The sequence below is a fragment of the Helicoverpa zea genome, chromosome 9 (assembly GCF_022581195.2).
Source record: "Helicoverpa zea isolate HzStark_Cry1AcR chromosome 9, ilHelZeax1.1, whole genome shotgun sequence".
In the NCBI taxonomy this organism is placed as follows: domain Eukaryota; kingdom Metazoa; phylum Arthropoda; class Insecta; order Lepidoptera; family Noctuidae; genus Helicoverpa; species Helicoverpa zea.
The window spans coordinates 1,834,185-1,844,540 of record NC_061460.1 but is presented as its reverse complement, the minus strand read 5'-3'; the positions used below and the strand labels follow the sequence as shown (position 1 = coordinate 1,844,540).

General features: G+C 44.5%; 1 protein-coding gene and 1 non-coding gene across 2 annotated transcripts; both read left to right on the top strand.

Moving 5' to 3' along the window:
* Positions 1 to 353: 353 nt before the first annotated feature.
* LOC124633066 lies at positions 354 to 4,306 on the top strand. The gene is made up of 3 exons (XM_047168159.1): positions 354 to 1,164; positions 1,233 to 3,165; positions 3,445 to 4,306. The coding sequence occupies exons 1-3, from the start codon at positions 354 to 356 to the stop codon at positions 4,304 to 4,306; spliced, it is 3,606 nt and encodes a 1,201-aa protein (XP_047024115.1).
* A 5,037-nt stretch (positions 4,307 to 9,343) lies between these two features.
* On the top strand, positions 9,344 to 9,415 carry Trnaa-cgc. Its single transcript has one exon. It is a non-coding gene; the product is annotated as a tRNA-Ala (tRNA).
* Positions 9,416 to 10,356: the final 941 nt, after the last annotated feature.

Here is a 10,356-nt window from a genome sequence, read left to right as displayed (position 1 = left end):
GCTAGATCGCATAGCTTGTAGCTTCACCGTACGCTAGGCGCGGGTTCGATTCCCGTAAAAATTAGGGATAAGCACGTCTCGCTTATTCCTACATTGGTGACCCCGACGTGATCGTCACCCGCGTCGCGACGTCGTGTTACGGAAGACTCCCGGAAGATCCAGGATATCCAGAGGTGCATCCAGGTTCCCGAACATCGGAACATCCCGGTTCCAGAACGTCGGTGCATCCAGAGCGGCGGAGTATCCTGAGGACAACGAGCGGACCTAACGCTAACCTAGTAAACAATCAAGCGGATAATATAGGGGTGTGGTCCCACAACTCATAAGCGGTGAGCGATTTAATTTTTTTTAACATGGCAGAGTCAGACGGTTTTGCCGATAGTAAGGACGATCCCGTTATCTCTGGAGAGGTAGCGAAGGTTGGAATGCCATTGCGCTGTCCGGCATTTACTCCGGAGGAACCAGCATTATGGTTCGCGCAGCTTGAAGGCCAATTTATTCTGTCTAGAATAACTAGCGACTCGACCAAATTTTATTATGTGGCCACTCAGCTTGAGACTCAATACGCCAAGCAAGTTAAAGATATAATCACCAACCCTCCGGAGACGAATAAATTTGAGAAGCTTAAATCCGCACTTATCAGTAGGCTGTCTGCGTCTCAGGAAAAGCGGATCCAGCAACTCCTACTTCACGAGGAGCTAGGTGATCGCAGACCTTCTCAGTTCTTGCGACACCTGCAGGGTCTCGCAGGCCCTTCAGGTGGCTCCGATTTTGTGAAAAGTGTCTGGACTAGTCGGTTACCCCAGAATATTCAGACTGTCATCGCGTCGCAAATTTCTGAATTACAGGTGGAGAAGTTAGCGGAAATCGCAGACCGTGTGCACGAGATAGCACCGATGACACCGCAAGTCGCGAGCACCTCCTCTTCCGCAAGTGCTGCTTCTACGGACCTGGCGGCTCAAGTAAGCGAGCTGACAAGGCAGGTTGCCGCGCTCAAGTCGCAACTGAGCAGCAGAGGGAGGCATCGCTCGCGCTCACGATCCGGCGGGAGCCGTCGAAGGTATGACCGATCTAGCTCTAGACTGAAGCAGCCACCCGATAATCATCCGCACTGCTTCTACCATTTTAATTACGGAGTGAAGGCTCGGAAATGCAGGAACCCTTGTGACTTTTCGGCGGGAAACTGCAAGGGCAGTCGCAAGTAGCGGCCAACGACTGTCCCATCTCTTCAGGCCGTCTGTTCGTCACCGACCGGATATCGAAAACGCAGTTCCTCGTAGACACTGGGTCAGACTTATGCGTTTTCCCCCGGTCTGCTGTGAAGACGCCCTGCATTCGATCGAGGTATGATCTGGTAGCTGCCAATAACACCGTGATCCACACGTACGGTGCCTTACACCTCACGCTGAATCTAGGCCTCAGAAGGAGCTACCGCTGGACCTTCACCATCGCAGATGTATCGAGAGCCATTATCAGTGTGGACTTCCTCAACTTCTATGACCTGCTGGTGGATTGTAGGAACCAACGTCTGATTGACAATACCACGACTTTATCTGTTCCTGCTACGAATGGCAACTCCGGGGACATCGCGTCTGTGAAGGCTGTGGTTGGTGACAGCGAGTATCACCAAATTTTACGTGAGTACCCAGAGATTACCCGCCCACCAGGCAGACAGCTACCCGGCAAGCACAACACGGTGCACTACATCAGGACGACGCCAGGACCCCCGGTAGCATGCAAGCCTCGACGTCTAGACCCTGCTCGGCTGCAGGCAGCGAAGAAGGAATTCGAGGAAATGCTCGCCAGTGGTGTAGCACGACCTTCGGAGAGTGCGTGGTCCGCACCGCTGCACTTGGTGAAGAAGAAAGACGACGGTTGGAGACCATGTGGCGACTACAGGGCACTGAACGCGCGAACAATACCTGACAGGTACCCCGTCCGCCACATTCACGACTTCTCTCACCAGCTCGCAGGCTGTACCGTATTCTCTACGATAGACCTCGTAAAGGCCTATAACCAGCTGGCGATAAACCCGGACGACATACCGAAGACCGCCATCACGACACCCTTTGGTTTGTTTGAGTTCCCCTTCATGACCTTTGGTTTGAGGAATGCGGCTCAGACTTTCCAAAGGTTCATAGACGAGGTGTTACTTGGCTTGGACTTCTGCTATGGCTACATCGACGACATTATAGTATTTTCCGCGTCTCCTGAAGAGCACAAGACGCACTTACGCCTAGTATTTGACCGGTTAAGACAGTACGGCATAGTAATTAACACAGCTAAGTGCAATGTCGGTCAAACAGAGGTTGCATTTTTAGGATACCGAGTGTCAGCCGAAGGGACTAGGCCCCTGGAGACAAAGGTGCAGGCAATCCAGGAATTCCCAATACCCAAGACGGTTAAGGAGCTGCGCAGATTCTTGGGTATGATAAACTTTTATCGCCGATTCGTCCCAAACGCAGCTAAGCTTCAAGCACCTTTGAACGCTGTCCTTGCTGGCCCCAAGGTAAAAGGGTCACATCCGGTAGATATGACTCCGGAACTGCTGAGGGCCGTTGACGACTGCAAGTCTTCGCTATCCCAAGCGACTCTCCTGGCTCATCCTGACGCTACAGCAGAACTAGCCATCGTGACCGACGCATCCGACACTGCCATAGGAGCTGTTCTTCAACAACGCAAAGGTGAGAACTGGGAACCTCTAGCCTTCTACTCTCACAAGCTCAGCAGTGCTCAGAGGAAGTACAGCCCGTATGACCGAGAGCTGCTAGCAGTATACGAGGCCATCAAATACTTCCGGCACATGGTGGAGGCTAGAGCGTTCGCTGTCTTCACGGATCACAAGCCCCTCACCTTTGCCTTCAAGTCAAATAAGGAGAGCTGCTCACCGAGACAGTTCCGGTACCTTGACTTCATCGGACAGTTCACGACGGACATAAGGTACTTACCCGGGCCAGAGAACGTTGTTGCAGACGCGCTGTCGCGTGTGGAAGGGATATCTGCAGCTGGCATTAATTTCGAGGATCTTGCAAAACTTCAGGACGAGGATCCAGAACTGCAAAATCTACTACGTCACGGCTCGTCACTGAGGCTAGAGAAGTTAGCCACTACCTGCAGCAACTACTTGCCAGTGTATTGCGACGTGTCGATGCAGATCCCTCGCCCGTATGTTACTCCGACTCTACGTAAACAGGCTTTCACATCACTGCACAACCTTCATCACCCGGGAAAAGCAGCTACAGTGCGACTGGTCACGCAACACTTTGTGTGGCCAGGGATTCGTAGAGATTGTAGAGAATGGGCAAGGCAATGCGTAAAATGCCAGGCGTGCAAAGTGGCACGCCACACCAAATCCCCACCTACATCCTTCCTTACCCCCTCCTCTCGTTTTTCCCACGTCCATATCGATATCGTCGGCCCCCTAAAATCTTCTAATGATTACAGGTACTGCCTTACCGTCATCGACAGGTTCACCCGATGGCCTGAGGCGTACCCGCTTAAGGACATCACGGCGGAGAGCTGCGCCGCCGCGCTGGTGTCTGGCTGGATAGCCAGGTTCGGTTGTCCTGCACGGGTGACCACTGACCGTGGTCGCCAGTTCGAGAGCCACCTCTTCAAGGCGCTCACAGTCTTGGTTGGCGCGCACCATCTTCGCACCACTGCCTATCATCCAGCGGCGAACGGCATCGTGGAGCGACTTCATCGGCAGCTGAAGGCTGCTATCATGTGCCACGATACTTCCCAGTGGACCGAGGCCCTGCCACTGGTACTGCTCGGAATGCGTAGCGCTTGGAAAGACGACATCCAAGCTACGCCGGCCGAGCTCGTCTACGGGGAGACACTCCATCTTCCTGGCCAGTTCCTGTCACCGAGAGAGGACTACGCTGCCGCTGACGTCACCGAGTTTGCCAACCGGCTGCGCCAGCATATGGTCAAACTCGCTCCCCGACCAACTGCGTGGCATACGACGGCTACGCCATTCTATGTGCCCCGAGACCTGCACAGCTCTTCTCATGTGTTCCTGCGACGAGACCACGTCAGGAGTTTGCTGGAACCACCCTACGCTGGACCCTACAGGGTGATACAAAGACACCCAAAGTACTTCACCATTGATGTACAAGGTAGACCAAACAACGTCTCCATTGATCGTCTCAAACCGGCCTACGTGATGCATGAAGACACTAGGGACGTTGGGCCAGCGACCACTACCACTACTACCAACTCGAACACTCCGGCTGCTGGCGACGCGGAGAAGACGACAAGAAGTGGACGTCGAGTGAAATTCCCTGACTTCTATCGACCGTAGTCACGGTCTGGCCGGGGGGAATATGTGGCGGTCCAGAACGCTCGGACCCCACCTCAAAACACGAGCGGAATCGCTCCGCTTGATGACAGTGTGACCGCACCTCAAAGTCACGCCACCTCAGGAGATCCTTTGTTCGGAGCGAGGTCGACGGCCGCTAGCTTACACGTGCCGCGCGCACGCAGCGAGCGCGTGACATTTGTATGGAGGCAGCCGAGAATGGCCTTGGGAGACCGGCGCGAGCAACGACGACGGAGCGACCACCGGGCAGTCCGCATCGAGCTAGCTTACGCGCTGTACCTCTCGCAATCGCTTTTGTTGTGCTTAATCAATGTTATATTTAATACTTAGTGCTTATGTATAATTCCATTAAATCATTAGTTTGTTCTGTTAATAATATTATTCATTTCGCCTTCATCGATTTCATTTCTTGCTGCCGCTTCGCTGCTAGATCGCATAGCTTGTAGCTTCACCGTACGCTAGGCGCGGGTTCGATTCCCGTAAAAATTAGGGATAAGCACGTCTCGCTTATTCCTACACATTCTATAATACCATTACTTAGGGCACATGAACCTTTAGTTTTAAGTTGCAGTCGACCTACCATTTTCCTCAGAATAAGTCGTCAAAAGTGCAGAGCAGTAAAAGACCAACGTTTTACTACCTAACGTTACTTGTACTCCCTGCGGCTTACTGGACGTGTTACTGGTACTTCAAGTGGGGAACACGTATTTATTTGTATTATTGAACCACCCAAAACAAAAATGTGAAAGGCTGCCAAGTTCGATAATATGGAAATCCTTCGCCTATAAAAGAAGCGAGATCTGAATAAGTACCAAGTTCCATACACATACCTCAGTTAAAAATAGTTACTTTTTAATGATGTTACTTGGCAAGTTTTCACACACCTTCTTATAAACCTACTAAACGCAATGAATCAAGTATTTAATTTTCTATTAAAACTTGCCAAGTAACATTATTAAAAAGTAACTATTTTTAACTGAGGTATGTGTATGGAACTTGGTACTTATTCAGATCTCGCTTCTTTTATAGGCGAAGGATTTCCATATTATCGAACTTGGCAGCCTTTCACATTTTTGTTTTGGGTGGGATTTCATTTATATTTGTAAGGTTGTTTATTTTATTTTTTTCTTATGATTAAGTTAGTTAAGGAAATGTCTCATTTATACTATCTTTCAGATTTTTGAATATGCACTATGCTTCTTACAAAGAAATGAACTAGATTAACTAAATGGACTAGATTTACCAACTGACTGACATGACATGTTATCATATATTATGTTCGTGGATCAAAGTTACACATTCGTTATTTTCGAAAGTGACTCACACTTGGCCGTTTTCAGATTTTTACTTTGACTAAATACAAACCTTTGTAACGAATTTCAGATCGGTACGACCGTTCGAAGGTATATTATATAAATATAGATAAATTTAGTTCGTTTTAGTTCCTTAGGGGTATTTTACACTGGGTATTTTACACCTTCATTATTTTGAAACCGACTCACACTTGGCCATTTTCAGATTTTTCCCTTTACCTTGACATAAAGACCTACCTCCATGCCAAATTTCAAGTCAATACGACCATTGGAAGTGGTCTAGGTTTTTGATGAGTGAGTCAGTCAGTGAGTGTATAGTAAAAATAGCGATTTTCTGACGTCAATATCTCAAGACCTACAATAGGTATATTAATGAAATTTTGTATTTTAGATAAGTGAGGGGGTCTCAACAGATACTAGAAATTTGAAATGTGTAAATAAAATAGATTTTGAGTTATAGGGGGGTCGAATTTGGCCCGAAATGGTTCGTGTAATATAACCCACGGCCGGTGTGTCGCTTTTTTGCTCGAACTTGGCGGACACACTGCCGTGTGTCTAGATTCCTTTGTGACCTAAAAGGTTTCGCCGTCGTTTCAACTTCATACTTGAGATACGAGAATGATGGTGGAAGCTGTTGGTTATTTGGCAAAAGCCGGATTACAAGGAACTTTGATATCTATAAGAGGATACCTACCTGTTCTATATTATTATAATCTGCAATCCTCAGTCCAAAGTCTTCTATTGCAATAGTATCAAAATGTATAGGTAGTGTATCTACACTAATTCTTATAAAGCGATAAGATCGAGTACTTTGTTTATTTGTTCCCAATTAATTATTTTAGTGTTGAAATTAGAAAGAAGTTATTTTAATTAGAAAGATTTTTACCAACTCTTCCAGAAACATGCAATTCTGCAAGAAACCATTCCTTTAGTATGCTGAAAAATGCGTATACCTACCTAATAAATAATACGTAGATACATAAACTGTATCCTAACTGGGTAAAACAGAAGACAAAACTATGTATGTAATACCTAACTACAAATAAAGACACTAATATTACCTACCCTCGAAATCACACCTAAACACATTGATGTAAGAACATTAAGGGGACCTTCCCCCTACGTATTACCTGCTAATTAACCTTACTGAAACGGCCAGGTTCCACCAAAATTGTTCACGCACATTTGTTTGCGAACAAAAATGTGTACGCATCGGCGCAAGTCTTGTCTTTAGCGGCTTCAAACTTCAATATTTCTAGGGCAGCAATTGATAACAGCTAGTGGCAGCTAGTAGAAATTAGGTAGCAACTCTCTATGTGTATTTCGAGTGAATATATACGAAGTAATAGCCATTCTAATGCATACCCTTGCTAGCATGTTTTACGCGCAATGTTTGTTGTGGACCAAAAGATACATTTGTGTGCATCACAGTATCGCAAAGGGCTCCACACTAGTGGAATCTCACCTTTGGCAATATTCTGGTCAACCTGTGAATAAAACAGGGGTTTGTAATAATCATGCGACTATATTCTCATTGACTGTTTAATAAAGGAGGATGATAACACATATACTTATATTAGACCAAGTAATAATATTTTTGTCGGTGCTATTTAGTTGGTAGGTCAAGAACTATTTATTTGAGCTTATGGTTTTAAATAAAATACGGTAGGCACCATTTGCCTAGCAAAGGCATCTCAAATTATGGTGAGGTCGGTTTTCAGTCTTAAGCGAAACGCGAAACTACCGGTACCGGTATTTTACCCAGTTACCCGGGTAACCCGATTCCTCCTTATTCCGATAAGAGTGGTGGTCGGACTTTCTGGCTTCGGACTACGATGGTCCTACCTACCCATCCTAGCTTCCTAGCATTAGTAAAAAAACCTAAAGTTTTATCATGCTATATTACAACTAGATTTGTATGTTTGTTTGTCTCTAGTTTATATTTAAATCGCAAAATAAACCGCAGGCCAAAAACCAGCACACATTTCGAGACATTAAAACAACAGCGAGCGAATAAATCTCGCACAACACAAGCCTTTACATCAGACAAAACACCACTTGAATTTTAACAAATGGCCGACAAACTATAAATATTTGTGAACCATTACCGCTATTGTTAGCGTTATTACAAGCAAGACACATGATCTATGGGTAACAGAAACGTAGCATTGCGAAAACCTCGTCCAAATAGTTCAGCGCAAATTTAACAAATGGGATTGGCCGCGGCTTGCATCGCAATGCGGGGGTTGGTCTAAGTTGAATTAAGAAATGTTTTAAATGGTTGTGGCTGGTGTTATAGTTCAAGGGTTGGGATGGCCAGTTCTGGATTTCTGTTTTATTAAAAACTGTTACATAAGAACTATAAACTGTTTACGGCATTTCATGACCCCCAAGCACTAAAGAAAAATGCAATGATTTTGAACGAACTTGAGACTGTCAGTTGCTATCCATGGATGGTAATCATCGCATTTCATCAGGAAACCCGTCTCCTCTTTTGCCTCCTAGCACAATATCTAGGCGGACTTTGGCAACAGACGAATTAATTTAGAAGCGCAATACGCTCGAAAATTCTAACCGAATGATTTAATCATCTATAATGTCTTGACTTATTTCACTTTTTACTTCCAAAGTTTATTGTACTTGTTACTTGTTTCTTCTTTCATAAATATAACAAAGACAATCTTTTAACCTCTTTTCAAATCCCTGAAAAAAGAACCTTTTAAAAACTTTTTCATACAAACATTCACACGCATTTAAAGCGATAATTCCACCCAAACTCCGATACGATAAACTTCGAAAACCAATTCTTTGATAAAACGGCAGGCCATTAAAACTCTTCCGTCTATACTCGGGCACATACAACAGAAGTCCGCGGCTTTTCACGCACATTCAACAATTCAAGTGATTTATACAAGCAGTAAACTAAGCCGGGGTCTCGCAGTAACTGAAAGAGTACACTGCCAACTTTTAGTCGGCCGACAGTTTGTCCGGGCTCATGTGGCAGTTCTCATATAAGGAGATCAGTAACGAATGGTAGTACGCACATAATAACGATCAGGTATTTGCCGAGTGTCAGACCATTTTTTTTATAACTGTTAACTTTTAAAATGAAAACTAACGTTTATGATGTCTGTGAACTGGGGCCTTTACCCTTTGATAGAGTCTACGATTTTCTTGAAAATATATTTTTTCCCAACCATCGGCCGACCGGTCAGTCTTCAGTGTGCGGGTCACTAACTGCGGCGACAAGCGTTATTACACCACTTTTGAGCTTTAACCTCCTTTTGTTTTATTGTTTATTTTATTTAAAAGTACCAACATGTAATGATACACTTGGTCAAGTCATATTTTACAGAAGTGGATAAACTGGGGTGTATCCCAGTGTGAAACAAAAGATACGACGTAGGAGAGAGGGTAAATAAAATAAAGGTAAATTCTGAAAGTATTTAATTAATTTAATTGAGGTGAAGTACATATTATAAAAATAAATAATTGCCACAGAGCTGGGTGAAGTGGTTAGGAATTTATCAGTTCTAGAAGAACATCCTTGATGATGTAAACCAATGCAACCGTCTAAATAAGAGATAAGATTGAGGTAGATTTCTCGTGATAAGGAAAGGCAATTTGAACAACAAGTAATTATTTCATCTCGCATAGTTTTAGCCTTCTAGCAAACAGCCTCACTATTTTGGCATCTTTTACCATCGGGGATGTAACTCAGTGGTAGAGTGTCTGCTTCGCATGCTGAAAGTCCTGGGTTCAAATCCCAGCATCTCCACACTTCTTTACTTTTGGGTATTTATTTTTAGATGTCTTTTAATACGTCATTGTATACTACATTTATTTGAGCTTTTGTTTCATATTTAACTTTTTATTTTACATCGCTAATTTAAAACGGTTGATATTTCAACAGTACCTACAACACAAAACGCCTACCATTTATCTTTCTCTCATCCTTATTTATATCCAATTTCTTATCAGCAATTTCAACAAACATCTGTAGAGCTTTCAACAAAACGCCCAAAACTCCTATCAGAGATTGTTTCAAAATACATTCGTGCACGAAAATGAAAACTGACAAACTTTGTACTCAAGAATTTTGGACTTGCCTGTACCACAGAATAAAGACGTTACAGTTGTGAAGGTATCTACTAACTTTCGTAAAGGCTTGTGTTTAAACACCACCCAAAAAAGTACCTATTTTACTACCAAAAAAATTCTAAACGGTTACCAAAATGGATAAATGGTCACCAAATAACGTTTCCAAAAATATTATTAGGTAAAACCATTTTTTCGTATTATCGACTACTAAAAAAATATATGGACGCCTTTAAAATACACTTTAGACCAAATATTATATATTGTCACTACTTAGATGTTACCAATTATGTAATACCATGACTCCTAATTTGGTCATTTTTGTTAGACTAAAAAAGCTAACGATCGCTAGAATATTTCCCAAATACCAATTAATATACTGGGGTTACCAAACGTACGTCGCTTATTTATTGTTATATGAATTTGTGTGTAACTCAGTAGTAAAATGTAAGCACGCAACATGCAGCAAGCATGGCTTCTGTCACGGCTCCGGCACTGCGGGGCTCCGGCGGTCCCATGCGAGCTTATCGTCGCAGATGGTTTTCACGCTCACCACCGCAGCTTCGGGCAGGCCGCCTCGCCCCTCCGCGCCTACGCGGTTTTGAATTGCACTCTAGGGGT

Excerpts from the sequence above, each read along its gene's own strand:
- LOC124633066 (XM_047168159.1), top strand. The coding sequence starts at position 354 with ATGGCAGAGTCAGACGGTTTTGCCGATAGTAAGGACGATCCCGTTATC. Across the intron at positions 1,165-1,232 it reads TCGGAAATGCAGGAACCCTT|GCCGTCTGTTCGTCACCGAC; the intron begins GTGACTTTTCGG and ends CCATCTCTTCAG. Across the intron at positions 3,166-3,444 it reads TCGATGCAGATCCCTCGCCC|GTACTGCCTTACCGTCATCG; the intron begins GTATGTTACTCC and ends TAATGATTACAG.